This window comes from Zalophus californianus, chromosome 14 (genome assembly GCF_009762305.2).
Source record: "Zalophus californianus isolate mZalCal1 chromosome 14, mZalCal1.pri.v2, whole genome shotgun sequence".
In the NCBI taxonomy this organism is placed as follows: domain Eukaryota; kingdom Metazoa; phylum Chordata; class Mammalia; order Carnivora; family Otariidae; genus Zalophus; species Zalophus californianus.
Genome location: NC_045608.1, coordinates 996,421 through 1,015,556, shown reverse-complemented (window position 1 = coordinate 1,015,556; position 19,136 = coordinate 996,421). Strand labels below are relative to the sequence as shown.

General features: G+C 51.9%; 1 protein-coding gene across 11 annotated transcripts in view; it reads left to right on the top strand.

Annotated features, from left to right (window-relative positions):
• The window catches only part of EP400 (E1A binding protein p400), a 98,429-nt gene that overhangs the window by 17,347 nt on the left and 61,946 nt on the right, over positions 1-19,136 (top strand). For 9 of the 11 annotated variants that reach the window (XM_027575723.2, XM_027575729.2, XM_027575727.2 and 6 more), the window contains 10 exons: positions 8,841-8,931; positions 10,276-10,383; positions 10,892-11,277; positions 13,328-13,618; positions 14,374-14,559; positions 16,071-16,211; positions 16,662-16,740; positions 17,471-17,520; positions 17,882-17,939; positions 18,727-18,816. In XM_027575723.2, the coding sequence (XP_027431524.1) occupies positions 8,841-8,931; positions 10,276-10,383; positions 10,892-11,277; positions 13,328-13,618; positions 14,374-14,559; positions 16,071-16,211; positions 16,662-16,740; positions 17,471-17,520; positions 17,882-17,939; positions 18,727-18,816 (1,480 nt within the window). The remainder of the gene's footprint in view (positions 1-8,840; positions 8,932-10,275; positions 10,384-10,891; positions 11,278-13,327; positions 13,619-14,373; positions 14,560-16,070; positions 16,212-16,661; positions 16,741-17,470; positions 17,521-17,881; positions 17,940-18,726; positions 18,817-19,136) is intronic. The other 2 variants (XM_027575725.2, XM_027575726.2) reach the window with 1 other exon arrangement.

Genomic DNA, 19,136 nt, shown 5'->3' with positions numbered 1-19,136 from the left:
CTAAGCCAAAGCTCATATGGGGTTTTTGTGTCTTGACCTGATGGTGTCCTTTATAGAGTTGACCCTTACAGAGTGCAGGGGCACTGTCCCCACACAGTGGAAACGCCATGTACAACTTTTGACTCCCCAAAAACTTAACTCCTCTTAGCCTGCTGTTGACTGGAAGCCTTACCGATAACCTGGTCGATTAGCACATATGTTGTCTGTTAATATGTTTTATATACTGTATTCTTCCAGTAAAGTAAGCTGGAGAGAAGGAAATCATAAGAAGAGAAAATACATTTACTGTTCCGTATGGAAAAAAATCTGCGTGTAAGTGGACCTCCGCAGTTCAAACTGGGATTGCCTGCTGTACATAGTTGCCATGCCTCCTCAGTCTTTTTAATCTGGGCCGGCTCCTCAGTCTTTCATGACCTTCACGGTTTTGAGTTTAGGCTAGTTATTTGATAGAATGTCCTTTGATACTGGATTGTCTGATGTTTCCTTGTGTCTGACTTGGGCCATGTATCTTTGAGAGGAATACCACAGAAGTGACGCTGTGCACGGCTCGTGCTGCCGTATTAGGGGGCCATGAGGTCACTGTCCTGTGACTGGTGATGCTCACTTTGACCACTTGGTGAGGCTGGTGTCCATCAGGCTTTTGCTGTGGAAGGTTCTTAGTTTTTCTTTGGTAAATGATAAATAATTTGGGGAAGATACTTTGAGACTCTGTAAATATCCTGTATCTCATTAAACTTTCAGCCACTAATTCCACCATCTGGCCAGAATCTGTTTTCACCTTAAAGATTGCAAAATGGATTTTCTAGCTCTGTTGTCCCTAATGCTTTGATTGGCTGGCATCTTGCTGTTATCAGTGCGCTTTCCTTTTCCTCCACTTACGTATTCATATATGGATTTTTATTTCAGTCAGTGGGTTATGTCACTAATAGTATTTATTTAAACTTAATTCAGTAAAACTCAGTCTTTTTTGTCTGTAGTTCTGTTGAGTTTTGCCAGCCCGACAGAGTTGTGTAGCCACCACTGTGGTCCAGAAACCGCTCTGTCCCCCTCCCGGAACCTTCGCTCTTTGCCTCTGTGAGTTTGCCTTTTCCAGAATATAAGAAGTCTAGATGGAGTCATACCACATGTGGCTTCTGTCGCGGAGCGGCCACGCTGTGCCGTTTGCCCGAGCGGTGTTCGGTGGCATGGGTGTGCCTGGTCGGTCTCCACTCACCTGTTGAAGGTCGGGCATTGTTTACTTAGGAGTAGAGCTGTGTCAGTGTCCCGGAGAGGTTTGTGTGTGTGAACCTAGGCCTTTGTTTCATTTCAGTACATAGCTCGGCAGCAGGTGGCTGGCTGGTGTCATAGGTGTAGGTTCGAGTTTACAAGAAACCTCCAAACCCGCCCTGGCTGTGCCCTGCTGCGCTCTGTTGCCCCCAGTGGAGGGGAGGCCCCGGTGCGTCCTCCCTGCTCATCTCCAGTCTGTGACCAGCTTGCAGTGGTTGCTGTTTGTGTATCTTCTTTGGGAAAGCCTGAATCCTGCGTGTCACTGTTAGATTTGAGAACCCTTTGTATGGTGTGAATGCAGGTTCCTTGTCACATACAGATTTGCAGATGTTTTTCTCCCGTTCTAAAGCTCGTCTTTCTCTCTTTTTATGTTTTGATGCGGTCTGTTTTATCATTTTTTTGGTTTTATAGATTGTGCTTTTGGCATCCTAAGAACTCTTGGCTCAGCCCGAGGTCACAGAAACCTGTATTTTCTCCTGGAACTTGTATGGGTCTGTGTTTCACACGTACATCCACGATCCCCTTTGAGTCAGGTTCTGTATTACTTGGTAGACGTACGTGGAGGTTTGCTTTTCTGCATGTTGATTTCCAGTTGTTCCAGGACCATTTCTTAAAAAGACCGTTCTTTTTCCATATATTGATCTTGCATCTTTGCCGAAAATGAGCTGATTCCTGTCTCTGTGGGTCTCTTTCTAGAGTCTCCGGAATTCCCTTCATCTGTTTGTCTTGCTAATGCCACACGGTCTGGGCCACTGTAGCTTTGTAGTAAGTTTTGAAATCAGTGTGAGTTCAACCCTTTTCTTTTCTTTTTCTTTTCAATTGTTTTGATCATTCTAGTTCCTTTCCATTTTCATAGAGATTTTAGAATCTGCTCTGTTGATATCTGCAGAATTTTGATTTGGATTGCATTGAATCTGTTGACCACTTTTGGGGAGGAGTGATGTCTTGACAATATTGCATCTTCCAGTCCGGGAATATGGCATTTCTCTCCCTTTATTTTGGTTGTCTTTGATTTGTTTCATCAGTGTTTTGTAGTTTCCAGTATGCCAATTCTGTACATATTTTGTTAGATTTATACTCAGGTATTTTCCAGTTTTTCTGTGGTATTCTAAGTGGTAGTTAAATAAAAAAAATTGAGATGTTCATGGCAGGTATGTAAGAATACAGGTGATTATTTGAACCTATACTCTGCAACCTTGGTAAACTCGTTTGTTAGTTTTTGGAGCTTTTTTGTAGATTTTATGGGATTTTCTACATAGAGAATCATGTCTGCCAAGAAAAGCAAGATTTTTTTTCCCCCTATTTATATACCTTTTATTTATTTTCATCTTTTTGCCTTATTGCCCTGCCAAGGAATTCCAAATGCGCTAAGTGGAATGGTCAGAATACTTACTCTTACCTTCTTCCTCATGTTTGGGGGAATGCATTTAGTGTTTCGCTGTCAGTCAGGTATGTGGTAGCTGCCGATTCTATAGCTGTCCTTTACAAGGTGAAGGAGATTTCTTTATTTCTAGTATTTATCCTGAATGGATATTGAATTTTGTCCATTGGTATTTCTGCATCTGTTCGCATGATCATGTGATTTTTCTTCTTGGGTCTGTAAAGAAGGTGAGTTTTATCACATCAACGTTTAATTCATTGGTGGAGAAGGCACAGGTCCTAAGTGTTGCAGCTTGTGGAGTTTGTCAAGTGCCAGTCAGGGTAACCCACTCCCATCAGGTCTCCTTGTGCCCCCTCCATCATCTGCTGCCCAGCGCCCCCCCTTCTGTTACCGTGTGTTTTGACCCAATGGAGACCTTCAATCTGGTCCTCATGCACTGTTGACATACCCTGGGCACTCTCTGAGCCCTTCCTTACTTGCTGGCACAAAATAAGGTTCATCTTGTGTTTTCCTTGATCTAGCCCAGAATCGGTCATTTCTGCAAGGGGTCTGGTCCCCTTTGGTGGGGAAGAATAATCTGAGCCTGATATTTAGTTGCTTCTTGTGATGAGTTTGACGCAATTGAAAATAAGATCCTTTACATTTGAGATTGTGAGAACATGTATTAGCGGGGCATCTTTCCTGTTAATGCTTCACAGAATGTAATGTATTATTGTGTTTCTAGACCACATCGGTAAGTATTTGCCTAAGGACAGTGGGACAGTGGAAGACAAGGGGTGCCTGTCAGCTTATGAAACAGACATGTGGCCTCCATGGTGACACAGATTAAACCACTGTGACTTGCCATCACACTCACCAGATCACCAGAAATTAAACTAGATAGAATCTGCAGATGTAGGTCAGTGGGATTCTCATCTACTTATGATGGGAGGGTAGCACGGAGATGTTTGGAAACATTTTGCCTGACCTGGAAGAGGTGAGCATGGGCAGACCCTTTGTCCCGACAGCGTGCTGTTAAGAAATTCTTGAGTGTCTCTGCCAGAAACCAGGTATAATAGTATTCCTAGCGACACTGGTTGTAATAGTGTCCAGTTGGAAAGAACCGGATGTCCCCTGGCAGGGAGAACAGATCAGTGGATCATGCACATTCGTACAGAGGAATGTCGATGAGAGCCATCAGTAGGGAAGGGGCTGGCCACAGTGCCAACACGCGTGGCTGTGTGCGGGGCTCAGCCACATTTTGTGGAACAGAGGGGGTGTATGGGGAGTTCTCTAGGAAGCAAAGCCAGAGGAGATACAGTGTGGAGACGAGTCTGCAGGTGACAGCATCACCAGATGTTCACACACAGCTCAGGAAGTGGGTCCCTTCGCGGTGCCCAGAGTCTGTGAGGCACGAGCAGCAGTCTGTTTCCTGAGCCTTGTGTGATGAGTACACAGGCAGTTGCTTTATTTTAATTTTTTTAAATTATTTATTTGAGAGAGAGAGAGAGAGAGTACAAGTGGGAGGGGCAGAAAGAGAGGGAGAAGCAGGCTCCCCACGGAGCAGGGAGCCTGACGTGGGGCTCGATCCCAGGACCTGGGACCATGACCTGAGCCGAAGGCAGACGTTTAACGACTGAGCCACCCGGGTGCCCCTATTATCACTCTTTTAAACTTTGTGTATTTATTTTTCTCCTTTCCTTCTCCACAGTTTATGAAGAAGAATTTCACACAGAAAAGTTGAAAAGCGTTCAGTGACAGCTCTGTTCCACTATTTAAATTCTAATAATTTTACTATGCATTTAAAATCACATCCATATGTTTTATAATTTCTTTTGTGTGTATGATATATTTCATAATCAGATATTTAAGAGGCTAATAGAGGAAGACCAAGGAGTCTCCAGTTTGAATTACAGATCTTGGAGGCAAACACTAGTGGGTTTCTCAGGAAATAGGAGAATGGAGTCTGTCAGAAAAGAGTTGAAATGAAAACATGTCCCGGGACCGCTTGGGTGGCTCAGTCGGTGAAGTGTCTGCCTTCAGCTCAGGTCATGATCCTTGGGGGCCCTGGGATTGAGTCCCGCATCGGGCTCCCTGCTCAGTGGGGAGCCTGCTTCTCCCTCTGCCGGCCGTTCCCCCTGCTTGTGCTCTCTTTCTCTTTCTGACAAATAAATAAATAAAATCTTTAAAAAAAAAATTTCTTTTTTTAAAAGAAAGAAAATATGCCCCTTGTTTTCTTTGGAAAAAACATCTCAGTGTGAGTTTTATTTACAACCAGTTGTAGAATTTTAAATTGACCAATCTGTATTGACTAAAGAAACGCTGGAAGTAAGTGCAGAATTTTCTGTATTACAAAATATGCCCCTTGTTTTTCTTTGGAAAAAACATCTCAGTGTGAGTTTTATTTACAACCAGTTGTAGAATTTTAAATTGACCAATCTGTATTGACTAAAGAAACGCTGGAAGTAAGTGCAGAATTTTCTGTATTACATCTGTATTTCTGTCTGCTTCCGGAAGATTTTGAGGGAGTACTATTGAGTGCAGGTGTCCTAGGTAAAGTGACGTGTATACAGATACACACGTATGTATGTGTGTTCGTTTATGAGAAAATCCATCATAAGTAGTGTCTTGCAGTGATTTTTCTGTTAGAGAAAATGAGTAGTTACCCATGATTCCATCCTTCTAACGCAAAATTTTTTTTTTAAAGATTTTTTTATTTATTTTTTAACAGAGAGAGACAGCGAGAGAGGGAACACAAGCAGGGAGAGTGGGAGAGGGAGAAGCAGGCTTCCCGCTGAGCAGGGAGCCCGATGTGGGACTCGATCCCAGGACCCTGGGATTATGACCTGAGCCGAAGGCAGACGCTTAACGACTGAGCCACCCAGGCGCCCACTAACACAAAAATTTTTCTTGGCTTGGTTTGTTTTGTTTTTAAGTAATCTCCACACCCAATGTGGGACCTGTACTTACAACCCTGAGATCAAGAGTCACAGGCTCCACCGACTGAGCCAGCCGGGTGCCCCAAATATCTTTTATATTACATCTGTACCAGTTGACTGAGTGTATTTATACTTTTTGAAAATGTTATTTCATTTAACAAATACTCCTTAGGTTTTATTCACTTTTAATAATTCTTATTCTAGCAGCTCCTAATATGCCGTCATTTTGAGGAACTGCAATTCGGTAAATTATTTTTCTAATTTTAAGTTACATCTTTTTTATTTAGAAAAAACTCACAGGAGCGGCATTAGTGAATCAGGAAAGTCTAAGTATCTTTATGGTACTTGCTATATCTTGTCACTTTGTTTTGAGGTAAAAGTGCTGCTAGAAATACACAAATGGTCCCAGTTATTATTTTGGCCTGGTCAGCACTGTTGTGCCTTCTAAACAAGAGTTTAAGACATATTCTCAGGATGAATTTCATTATTTGTAACTAGTTAGAGGACTTTTAATAATTAATCGGTTGCTAATTAAGCTCTACAAATAAATAACAGAGTTCTCAGTTTATGTGTGTATTACTTCATTTCTAAAAGCCTTTGAGGTGGTGTTCTGCTAGAGTGCAGTTGTATACAAGATAGTATTTTATTTGTTATTTGGTTTTTAAACAACCATCCTCATTGGAGATTACTTTTCGGTGATTATGATGTTAGAGAAAATGGATAATTGCAGCTCTGTGACCTTACCCTATTAATGCTATCTTTTTTTTTTTTAAGATTTTATTTATTTGGGAGAAAGAGAGAGACAGAAGGAGCAGTGGGGAAGGGCAGAGGGAGGGAGAAGCAGACTTCCTGCTGAGCAGGGAGCCCCATGTGGGACTCGATCCCAGGACCCTGGGACCATGACCTGAGCCGAAGGCAGACGCTTCACTGACTGAGCCACCCAGGCGCCCTTAAGTTTGTATTTTAAAGACTGCAGTATCTCTCCCAGTAGACTACTCAGGAAGACAGTGTAAGAGAAAGCAGAGTCATTCTGAAGGCAAGAGTCTGGCGGGGGGGTGGTGGTGGTGGTGCTGGGGTGGAGGGGTGGATGACAGCGAGGAACGCGGGAGAAGAGAGGCCAGCCCTCCCTGCCCGTGTCTGTGATGAGCACAAGTTGTTTATTTCAATGACGTCCAGTGTTTCGACCTTTTCCTGTGGACGCCTAGTCCCCCAGCACCGTTTTCGGGAAGACTTTCCATCCTCTTTGGGGCTGTGCAGCCTTGAGGGGATGACTGGGCAGTGTGAGTGCGCGTCCCCTGGGCTCGGCCTGGCTCTTGTCATCTTCCCACCGATACACGGCGCGACACCGCCCCAGTGGCCCAGCTCCGTCCAGGGATGCCGAGTCTGCCCCGCCGCCTCCTCCCTCGACACTGTGCTTTCAGTTCATGGACTTTGTATTCCAGATAGTTTATTTTTCAGTTCTGGCATCTCTGTTTGGTTCTCTTTCTTAATAGTTTCTTCTTTCTCTTGTTCTTCTTGCAGTATGTTTTCTTTATGTCCTTGGGCATACTTCTTAAAGCCACTGTAAGATCCTTGCTGCTAAGTCCGGCATTTGCGTTGCGTGGGGTTTGTGTCTATGAACTGTACTCTGAGTATGGCTCATGTTTTCCTGTGTCTTTGTGTTTGGGAGACATTTTGGATGTCATGAATGAGAGGCTGTAGGGACTCCGGTTTCTTTTACAGTCTTCTGAAGAGTATTGATCATTTCTGCTTTCGTAGTTAACGTGATTGAATTTTAATTCTCCTACGGTAGGGCACCGGAAATCTTAGTGTGCTTACATTGGTCTGTGCTTGGAGTCTTTGTGTGTGCCTGCTTGAGGAGGTAGCCAGAGACTAGGGAGAGAGCTTGGGGCCTCCCTGTGTCCAGCCATCTCCTGGGGTGACTCCCCCTTCCTTCTGCGGTGGTTTCGTGCTCTCTGCCCTCGTGGCCTTCAAGCCATCGAGGCTCTGTGGGTCTGGTTCCGGGCTGGTGCACACAGCACAGGCTGGGGCCTGCTGTCACGCCAAATGCCGTGAGACTGTAAACTTCTCCTCTTTCCACCCCTTTCTCTCAGGCGTCCAGTCCCATTCTCCAGAGTTCATGTCTGTCTGGAGTATGTGCAGTCTACTAGGAATCACTTGGCCATTACTGGACACAGAACCCTTTAGCAGCTTCTTTTATTAAAAAAAAAAAGCCTTCTTTTGACTATAAAAGTATGTGTTCATTGTAGGATATTTGGAAGGTCTAGAGAAGTGATCACACACAGATTATAAATTACCTATGACCCTACCCCCAGAGGTGACGACTGTTCACATCCTGTGTGTTTCTCACATCATTCTTTTCTTTCCTCCCTCCTTTCCCCTCCCTCTTCTTTCCTCCCTTCATCTTCACGAAACGTAGATGGGGGTGCTTACTTGCCCCTCAGTCGGTCACTGCACCTATCCCCATGGGAGACCCTGACTGGTGTGGCTGGTGCTGCGGGGTGGTGCCTACCCCGGGGCACTTACCTTGTGTCGGCGTGCGTAACTTCGGCATTTAAAGTGCCTGGCTAAGTAGAGCGGACAGAGTTGAACCATGAAAACAGTTAGCAACTAGTGCTTGGTAAACATCATCCTTAGCACCTAGCAGCCCCGCAAGGATGGTACGGAGATGTGACAACGTGGGGCGCCCCGACTCGGCCACTTCCTGTGTGTGCCAGAAGCTTTCCATGTCAGCAGTTCACGTCACCTGGATACGTGTTACCCAGCATTACCCAGCTAGGTAGGGTGCTCACTTGCCACAAGTGACAGGTTCATCAGATTGCTGTCTGTCAAGTAGGGTTTTAGTGTCATTTTCCAGGAGGAAGAAATTGTCAACCTTTCTTTTTCTTAGCTTTTGTGTCTTGGGGGGCAAGTGATGACAGGCAGCGTGACAGGGAGGCTCAGCTGTCGGATTGAGGACTGGCGTTTCCCGACACTGGCCAGTCCTGTGCCGTCTCTGTTCGTTTCTGAGGGAGTGTAGATCTGCACTGATGGGAACTCCATTTAAAACCAGAATAAGATCTTTTACAAGTCCTTTTTTTCTCCTCCAGAGGTAAGTTAGAACTTCAAGTTCTTTATTACATATAAACATACATTACATGCAGTGGGCAGATAACATTTCTCTAGTTAGAGCGTAGGGAGGCCAGTGTGTGGAATAATTACGATGGTTTAGTTCGTACCCGTTCTCGTAAGGCACCTGCACGATCAGAGTCTCATGTTTTCATTTTCTCTTTCAGCAGCAAGCTCTGGCGGGGGCCCTTGTGGCGGGGGCTGGAAGTGTGGGAGAGACGGACCCCTTTAAGAGGCAGCAGGCGGGGACCCCGGCAGGTACGTCCTGGAGCACCAGCCCGAGTGGCCTGAGGGGACGTACAGCGTAGCGGCCACATGAACGCTGAAGTGCTTAGTTTTGGTGACTTTCTTTCTACTTGGAGAATTAATTGTTTGTGCTGATTATCAGCTGAAGAGAACATGTGTTGTGGCTGTATGTGTGTGTACTGAAGGTAGAAGTTTGCCCATTGAGTTCGGTGTGTCCCATTTCGGTTTTCTGTGCTCTGCCAGCCTCTTAGTCCTCAGGATTGAGGGTAAAACCGCCTTATTTTTCAAGTTGTCACTCGTATTTTTTAAACTGAATTTTTTCTTCTCATTATAAAAACACACATTTCATGTGAAAGATTTGGGCAGTCGAGGAAGGTGTGAGTCGAGTCTCCCTCTGCTTTGGTGTTCCCTTCCTGTGCCCCAGCCACAGAGTAGCTGCTGCTGCCGTCTGCGTGCGTGCCCGACCTCCTGCCCACACGCTTGCGTTGTTCCACGTGGTCCTTCCGAGGGAACGGGGGTGCGCTTCCTGTGCCCTGTTCTGTCGCCAGCAGTAACTTCCTCGGCCGCCTGTTCAGGACCACAGTCTTTCTGACGGCTGTGCATTCCTCGAGCGCATGGGGGTCCTTCCCTCATCACACCCTTGGTAGTCCTTGTTGTTACCACCTTTTTCCGTGAACACGAGATTGAATTCCTACTCCCAGATTTTTTTTGACATGTTTTTCACCGTATCTAAGGGAGAAGCTCCTAGAAATGGAAGTGCTCAGAGCACATGGGCGACGCACACGGCCCCGCAGAAGGGCCAGCCCTTCTTCAGTCCCATCTACAGCTTCTGATGCTCTCATGTTTTGGCCAGTTTATGAAGCATGATTACTCTTCTGGTCTTTGTTGATCTGCTGGGTGAACACAGGTCCTCTGTTGTGCTGTGGAGCTCTTCAGTTTGGATGAGGTTGCTCGGTCCCTTGCCGTGTCATTAACCCTTTGTGACTCTGTCCCTCTGCTCAGACATTTCTGCTCTTTGCCCGTTCTGTGTGTCTGGTTGCTGGCACTTCTCACGTGAACTTGGAAGAGCTTTCCACACGGCAGCCCCGCCAGGCTCTCGCCCGCATGTGTGCTGCAGACGCTGCGGTCTCCTGGGGTGTCACTCACCCTTGCTTTTGTAGGAGGCTGCTTCTGATAGTTGCGAAATTTTAATGGAAAGAAATTACCAACCTTAGCTTTTCTGGCTTCTGGATTTTGGTTCACGTATGGAAGGGCCTCCCTGTTCAAAGACTATGAAAACACTGACACATGTTTTTTCTACTACTTCTGTGGTTTTGTTTTTACATCAAACTGCACCTTTTCTGAAAATTATTCCAGAGCAGTCTAAGCGGCCTCGCCTTGAAGTGGGCCACCAGGGGGCAGCTTTCCAGCACCCGGGGGCGAATGCAGGGGTTCCTCTTCAGCAGCTAATGCCGACAGCTCAAGGTAAGGCCCAGTGCAGCACGGGCCCTTCTAGCTCAGAAAGAGCGCCGGTGCGGGGGGCGGCCTGCGGCCCGGCATCTGGCCAGCACTGGCACGGTCGTGGCAGCGCGGTGCAAGTGGCTTCCGGGGCTGGGCCCGGCTTGGAGCTCCGGGTCGGTGGGGGGGGGGGGGGGGGGGGGGGTGCGGGAGCTGTGCATGCCGTTGTCCCTCGGCTCCCCTCCTCCGCTCGCCTGCACGCCCCGCGGGTGCTGCCGCACTCGGGGTGCTGGTTGCCATGCCCGTTCTGCCGGATGCTAGCTTGCAGGGGTCAAGCGCCTTTCTTTCTCTGTGTGCTCATTTGTAACATCAGAGGTAATGCCATGGAAGTTTCTGCCAGCAGAATTTTCCGTTGGGGGTGTGTGATGGCTCTGAGTAACGGGTCTGTGACGAGGGCCGGGCTGTGAGGTCTGCCGTGCGCTAAGGTGCTCCGGGCTCCAAGCTCAGCGCTGCTCGGGCTGTTCCTGTCTTGTAGGAGGAATGCCTCCTGCCCCCCAGGCCGCTCAGCTCGCCGGACAGAAGCCAAGCCAGCAGCAGTACGACCCGTCCACGGGGCCTCCGGTGCAGAACGCCGCCAGCCTGCACACCCCGCCGCCGCAGCTCCCCGGCAGGCTGCCCCCGGCCGGCCTCCCCGCCGCGCCCCTGCCGCCAGCACTGCACTTTCCTCAGCAGCCGCAGGTGGTGGAGCCTCACGCACAGCTCCAGGTCCCGGCGAAGACGCAGCAGCCAAACGCCCCTGTCCCCGCGCCCCCGCCCAGCCAGCTGCCCGCTCCGCCGCCGCAGCCCGTGCCGCAGGCCCTGCACGCCCCGATGCCTGGGAAGGCGCAGATGCAGGCCGCTCAGCTCTCGTCCCAGCCGCAGGTACTTGGTGGGCACCTGTCCTGTTAGAAACGGAAGAAAAGCCGAGGTGTGCGTTGCACGCCGCCCCGCCCTCCAGGTGGCTTGCTGTCCGCTTGGAACCAGTACGTCGCTCAGCGTTCTTTTGTCCGCCTCCGTAACCAGCCGCAGTTACGTTGTGGAGAACCAGCGAACAGCACAGGTCTACTTGCTGCTTGCGGTTTGGCGGCTGTGCAGAGGGTGTCGTGGCCGTTGTCCTGGCTGGTGTGTCCAGTGATGCGGGGCGGGTGGCAGGTGCCCGCCCACCAGTGCGCAAGGGGGGCTGCGGGAGTGCGGGGCTGCTCTAGGCTGCATGGCTCCGGCGAGCCACTGCGGATGCTTGTCCACGCCCGGCCGGCTGCTGGGCCCCCCACGGACGCCGCCCCCTTCTGGGCGCTGTGCGCTCTGCAAAGGCGTAAGGCCTTACTTCCCTGGGTTTGTAGCCTGTTGCTCCTCCTCCCCTACTGAGTGCTGGAAAAGTGTACAGGGAGCTGCTCGCCGTTCCTAAGGAGCAGTGAGTCCCCGAAAGTGAGTGTGAACCACCGGGAGCCCCGAGGCAGGTGGTGCTCTCAGAGAATCGTCTTGGTGTGTGTGATTGCGTCACCTGGGAAGGCTTCCCCTCTCTCTTGCCGTTTCCCTCGTGAACAAGGGGCTTTCCTAGGGGGGCTTTCCGGTCAAGGGCTTTGTGGCTATTTGAGATTGATGGCGAGCTTTGACCTTGTGTGGTGATGGGGTAACCGCATACTTGCCTTGTGTGCACCACCTGTGGAGCTGTGGGCACTGTGGGGAGACTATTGGCATCGTTTTATTTTCTCTGCCCGGCAGCCATAGGTTGTAGAATCTTTATTATCCCCATTTTACCGTAAAAAGACCCGAGTGGCTTAAGTAACTTGGCAGGATCATGCAGCCCGTGGCTGGAGGAGCTGAGAACTGCATCCTGACGGATTCTGGATCCTTCTGTGCAGGTCTCCGTGGCCGCTCTGTGCGCACCCTGGGGACCCACCACCGCTTTGGTTACATTTTTATGGAAACAGTCTCTCTGTTTCCAGTCCTTTGTCTCATTGAGCCACACAGCTGACTTCAGGCAGCACCGGCGTTTTGTTTTGGTTCCTTTACTTGCCCTTGTTGTTGAAAGGATCAGCTCCTTACAAAACCCATGGAAACCTGTCTTTCCTAGATTGGGTAGGGCTGACAGACGTTTCCTGGGAAGGGCCACAAAGAGGGGACGTGAAAACACGTCAGGCCTGCGGGCCACGAGGTTTCCGCTGCCCTCACTGAGCTCTGCTGTGGATGGCGAGCAGCCCCAGAGCACAGAGGTGAGGGCTTTGGCCGGGTGCCACTGGAGCTTTCTCTCCAAGAGCGTGAGGCCGGCCGCGGTAGGAGGAGACTAGGTGAGGGGGAGGCAGAAATGGCACAGTGCCTGGGTACAGAGAGTGTTTCTGTCGGTGTCTTCCCCGGATTCCAGGTTACAGACGTGCCTCTTACGTTGTGGGTAGCACCTTGCCTTCTCTGCTCTCTGCTCGCCCCCAGAATTCCTGTAGGAGCTCAGCTTTGTCCACAGTCAGGGTGGCAGGCGTTCCTCTGCTGTACACAGAGTTTTAACCTGGCAGACTGCCTGCCGTGAGAGGGGCACGTGGAACTGGTGTTCACTTTTCAAAGAAAAGGTACAAGATGAACATTCGGTATTTTTCAGTTAAGAAGCAGCTTATGCAGTTACAAATTCTAAAAAATAATTTAAGCAGGAGAAACAGCTACAAAAAGCAAAAAACAGAAAAGGCTCCCGTGGGATAAGACGGCACATGAAAGCCGGGTTTGTGACGTGCTCCTTGTGCAGCTTTGTGGAGGGAAGGGACGCGTCACACTTGCGGGCATGGTCGGGCGGGTGTTCGTGCGCTGCGTGTGCGTTACTCCTTTGCTCCGCTGCGGGAGGGGCTCCCCTGTGCTCACCTCTGTGGGCGACACGGCCTTTGGCGTGTGGCTGCACGAGGGGGGCTGAGGTCTCCTGTTCACTGCCGGCCTGTTTTCTGCCTGCCAGACGGTGGCGTCAGCAAGAGCCCCTGTGGACCCTGCCCAGCCCTGTCAGCGGCCCCCGCCAGCGGCCTCTTCTACCTCGTCCGCAGCTCCTGCCGGCGGCTCGGGCCCGTCACCCGCACGGGTCTCTGCAGGGAATAGACCCTCCTCGGCAGCCAGCAAGTCACTGTCTCCGGTCACCTCCCGGTCCCCGGGGGCAGCCGTGTCAGCACCCCCAAAACCACAGAGCCCAGCTCAGAATGCCGCCCCGCCCCAAGACAGCTCTCAGGATAAGGTGGCAGAACAAATAGCACTGGTAAGCGCACTTAGAATGCCAAGAAGGTTGTCAAATGTGTTGTAGTTTGTGAAGCTTACTTGATTTCAATTTCTGCAAAGGATGCAATAGTTTAAAACTGAGCACTCGATCGTGAGGACAGTCAGACGTGGTTTCTGATCAGTTAGACACCAGGGTTATAGCCGGGAAGGCTCTCCCGTCCTGGTGGAAGTGGACCTGTAGGGGGAACGTGCTTTCTGTGCTGACCTCAGGCGGCGCTGCGCGCAGGCTGCAGGGCAGCGCCAGGAGGACAGCCGAGGCTGGTGTGGCCGTGGCCCAGCACCCCAGTTAGCGCTTGCCGTTTGTGGGGTGACTAAGCAGTTGTTTAAATTTCATGGGGGGAGTTAAACATAGCAAGACTGGTACGGTGTTGCAGCCCTAGTCTTCCCTGTCGTCCGGTGCTCACTCAGGGATATTGTGTGGCCAGTCTTACGTGACCTGTCCCTGCCCTTCCCAGTGGTTTTGGAGCAAGGGCCAGGCCTGTGTAGTTTCCCTTGTAAGTGCTCTGGTGTGGACAGTGGCCTGTGTGTTCTATCTGTGTTTTGGAGACGGGGTGTGGCCGTTGCTTCCCCTGCTTCTGGGGAGGGGGGCATGCCTGCTCATCTCTCTAGGGCCACTTTCGACCTTTGTGTCCAGTCCTGTCTTTGTTACTGAGGCTTCCCGAATTTGGGGTCTGAACTAGTGGAATGCACTTACTAATCACGTGGGGACGTGCCCCACCCCTGCGCTCCTTGCAGGAAAACCAGATCCATCAGCGAATAGCAGATTTGAGGAAAGAAGGCCTGTGGTCCCTCAGGCGGTTGCCCAAACTGCAGGAGGCCCCGCGCCCCAAATCTCATTGGGACTATCTGCTGGAGGAGATGCAGTGGATGGCCACAGACTTTGCCCAGGAGAGGAGGTGGAAGATGGCCGCGGCCAGGAAGGTGGGTGAGGCACGCGTGGTGGCACTTCTGGGCAGGCGCTCGTTCACACTGCCGGACGTGGGAGTGTCCAGACCAACTCGGAGGGGTCTGGCTCCGAAACACGAAGAGTGCTCTGGCACCGTTTAGGAAGTAACTGTGTGGTGTGGTTTGCTTGTGAGGGGCTGTCTGCAGAGCCCCAGTGTGGACGCTGGGGGCAGACGCGTCATGCATTTCGGTTCTTCTTGCCAGTCTCTCCTGGCGGTTGGAAAGCCTGCAGCCCGCAGACCCAGGCTGGTGCCGGTGGTGGTGTCATGAGGGAGCTGAGGAGGCTCAGGGTTTGGAGGGAGCAGAGAGGCTGGTCGGCTGGTGGGCAGCTTGGGGGCCTGTCCTGGGCCTTCAGGACAGGTCTTCTGTCCAGCGTCCCCCCAGCTCTGTCTGAGGATTGGTTTCCTTCTCACTGGTCCCAAAGCAGACGCCCAGTCCTGGGGAGCCTCTAGCAGATGGCACTGCCGCTACTAGGAATGCGGAAAGGGACAGAGTTCCAGAAACCTTAGGTCTCAGAGTACGAAGCAGCTGTCCTCACGTACGTGTAGATGGCTCTAGGCCCTGCTTCTCTCATGTCACTGCACCACCGTCTGTTCCTTGGGGCGGAGCTGCTCTCTTTTCATTTCCTGTGCTCTCAGGCCTGGGGAGCGGTCCCGTGTGCCCTGCTGTCCACCTCCCTCTCTGAACTCTGCTTTCCCTCTGTAGGCGGGGGTCTTAAATCAGATGCATGGAGTCCAGAAAAACCCGATTGCTCCTTAGGCATGCTTTTTTCATAAAGGAGGATGGTCCTGAGCATGTGGGCACCAGGTGGACAGGGCTTGGCAGCGAGTGCTGCCCTCTCCTGGGAGAGACTGCAGACCCCGAGCAGGAGGCTTTGTGCCGGGGGTGTGGTTGGACCAGGATGAGGCCCCGAGGAGTCTGTGGGAGGGGGGCCAGCCACAGTGTCCAACAGGCCCCCCAGCGAGCTTCTCTGCTCGGTGTGGGGGCCCACAGCCAGGCATGCTCTGGCTCACAGCGTGTCTGTTTCCGAGTTCCTTCTCAGCACCTTTTTGAGAACTGCTGGTAGGATGTAAGAGCACAGGTCCTGGAAAGCAGCTTGGGATTTAAAGGAAAAGCCTTGGAAACGATGAGTCGTCCCACCCGACAGTTTGCGTGCCTAGTAGGTCATTGCATCCTGCTGCGTTCGTGCAGTGCAAGGGATGCCTGTCGAAGGAGTTACTCTGTTTGATGAAAAGGTGTTAATCGTATGTCAAATGAGAGACGATTGTAACACAGTATGGTATACTCTTTGGAGAAAAATAAGTGTATTTAGTAAAACAACCCTTTGTGGAAAGTCATGCGGGGTGTTGGTGTTGGCCGTGGTCTTTGCTGGTGTGGGCGTGTCTCCTGCACCCGCCAAGCAGACGAAGGCGCATCCCCTGCGAATCTGCGCATTTGCGCCCGCCTGCCGCAGCACGGTGTCAAGGCCGTGACCTTTGATTTACTAGCTCATCAGGACTGTGGTGCGTCACCACGAGGAAAAGAAGCTTCGTGAGGAGAGGGGAAAGAAGGAGGAGCAGAACCGACTGAGACGAATCGCTGCCTCAACCGCCAGAGAAATAGAGTGTTTTTGGTCAAATATTGAACAGGTAAATCCTGGAATTTACATGGGGTCCTGAAAACCTAGACTGTGCCTTCTGCACATGCCTGACTGAGTGATGCGATAGCTCAGGCAGGTCACGCCCGTGGCGGCACTGGGAGAGGTGCATGTGCCCGAGGTTCTTCTGTGCTCGTGTTTGCGCGCCGTGGCTGCGAGCTTCGTGCGGTTGGCGAGGGGCCTTCTAGTGTTTCCTTCAGTGTGAGCGCTAGTCACGGAAGGCAGCTGGTTTCCAGTGTGGCTGTTCTGCTGCATGCGTCCTGGTACAGAACACGCTCAGCCCCCACCGCCCCCTCCCCAGCCCCCGTGGGACTTGGGTGGCACGTAGCTGCACAACACCTGACTACGTGCCAAACTGAGAGTTTCATCTGAAGTGACTTGAGGTGACGTTGTCTGTAACTTCCATCCTCATTGATGTTTTTATTCTACTCTTCGTACTCAGGTTGTGGAGATAAAACTACAAGTAGAACTGGAAGAAAAAAGGAAAAAGGCCTTAACTTTACAGAAGGTTCCCAGGAGAGGTAGGATATGTTTTAAAAGCCTTCACGTTTCCGATGCCTCTTTGGCCTCCCTGCTCGCCCGCAGCTAGCCATGGAGGTGGTGCCGGGGCGCTTGCTCGCCGGACTGGGCTTGCGCTCTGCCCGACGTCACACTCCCCCGTGCAGCTGCTCAAGCTGTGAACCTCAGCTCTCTTGAGGTTTGCTGGCAGGAGTCAGCACCCCCAGGCTCTCTGATGGGCTCTGGGGCCGTCTTGGGATTGAGGCTCCTGTCCCCTGTGGCCAGTGCCGGACGCTGAAATGAACTCCCACAGGCGTCTGCCCCTTGTGGGGTCTTCTGTGGTCGGTGCACAGCCTCTGCAGCACCTCCCCATCATTGGACACCGTGATGCGTGCCGGGCACCGGCGGAAGCGGCTGTCACGGGGCAGGGGGCATGGTGTGTCTCGGTCTGTTGGTGAGGAAATGGAGGCGGAGCGGTGGGCTCTGCCCAGACTCGTACAACCATAAGATTGTAGAGAGCATAGAAGACGCACGTTGCCATTTAGCTCCCCGGTCCCTCTCCAGATCAGACGTGTGGAGAGCTGCCAGAGAACTATGTAGGCACAGGGCCGGGGGCTGGTGTGTTGCCGCCCCGGTTCCCAGAAGGAAGGAGGCGGAGCTCACGCTTGCTGTCTTCCTCCCGTGAGGAGGTGCCAGTGGGGCGCGGCCTACACAGGAGCTCCAGTGAAACTGAATCATGTTTCTTGTCTCTAGGAAAAGAGTCGAGGCCTAAAGGGCTTGATGCGTTGCCAGAAGCTTTCCTGGTAAGTTGAGGACTGCTGCTATACTAGGTGAGAGAGGGAAGCCGCGAAGAAGACACAGTGTCTGATAAAACAGAGTCCCTTTTTTTCCCCGGGGAAACGTGTGTATCGTCCGTAGTATTCTCCTCCGTTACAGAGTCGGTGTTTACTCTGAGGAAGAAGCTTGGTTCTTGGTGTTAGGCTCTCATGGGGTGTTGATCCGGGGACAAGGGAAGACACGGCGACGGGATTTAGTCCCGCCTGCCCGCTGCCCAGAGGCCGGCGTGTTTGTCCCGGGCTCACCACTGCCTTCCCGGGAGCATGGGAAGTAGACGTTTCTGCTTTGGTTTCCCGTTCTGTTTGCGAGTTTTATTCTCTGTTTCAGGAGTCGGGGTTGTCTGGAAGGAAGAGGAAAGCTAGCACGTCTCTGACTGATGACGAAGGTCTGTGTCCTGGTCCTCTCCTGCCGTCTGCAGGCCCAGGGCTTGCTCCATGCTGTCAGGGTGCCTGATGGCCCAGTGACGTGTGTCGTCGGGGGCCAGGCGCCCTGGGGGTTGGGAGGGGGTCTGCAGAAATGAGCCAGACTGTGAAGGAGGGACAGCACAGGGCCACTTGTGGACATTTTGTTTGCGTGGCGGAGTCAGCAGGGAAGGCTGGGGGCAGGCAGGAGAAAAGGCGTAGTCTGGTGGCAGGGCCCCCTGGGGGCAAGGGCTTGTGCTCAGATGGGGGCGGGCCATAGCTGGGCTGGCTCTGCTGTAGGTTCTGGTGGGTTCTTCTCACCCAGAGCCACGTCTCTGCTGGAAGTGAGGTACGGGGGGTGGGGTCAACCTAGCTTGAGGTGGTGGTTGCCCAGGACGGGAGCCAAGCTGAGGGAACGGCATGCTGGGCAGGTGGCTGGGGCCCCTGACGTGGGCGATGACAAAGTCCCCGTGACCCCGGACAGCCTGCTCCTGGGTTTTTCTGCTGTGGGGTCACCAGGTGGATGAGAAGTTTGACATCACTCCGTGTTTTGCTGGAGTAGGTCCGTCGTGTAAGGAGGAACCAGGCTGTGTTTTACACCCTGCTCAGTTAGCTCACCCGCACTTCCAAACTTAACCGGAGAAACAGAAAGACCTCGTTGAGTCCCCTCGTAGCCATGCGAGACGGTGTTAGAGCCTGGTAGTGTTTCATGAGCAGTTGGGGAGGCGCGGTGAGGTCGGTGTCCCTGACGTCTGCTCGTGACCGTTTCAGTGGAAGACGAGGAGGAGACCATAGAGGAGGAAGAAGCTAACGAGGGGGCCGTGGACCACCAGGCCGAGCTGTCCAACTTAGCCAGAGAAGGTAGGCTATGAGTGTCTCACCGGAGATGCACTTAGGAACCGTGGAGCGTGCACACGAGAACGTGTGACGTCTAAAGACCCGATAGATACCTCGAGCGCTGGCGTCAGGGCCAACTGGCAGTGTGGGACAGAGAGCGTGAGCGCCGCGTGCTAGCCGGTGACCTGCCCTGGTGGCTCATCGTTTCCGCTCTGGCTGCCCTACCACTTAGCACGGCCCGGAGCGCCCAGGGCTCGCCCTGGGGCACGGCATCTAAACGGCATCGCGCCTTGGCCTTACTGCTCTTTCCCTCGGCTCTCCTGGCCCCGAGCTTTGCCCGGCGG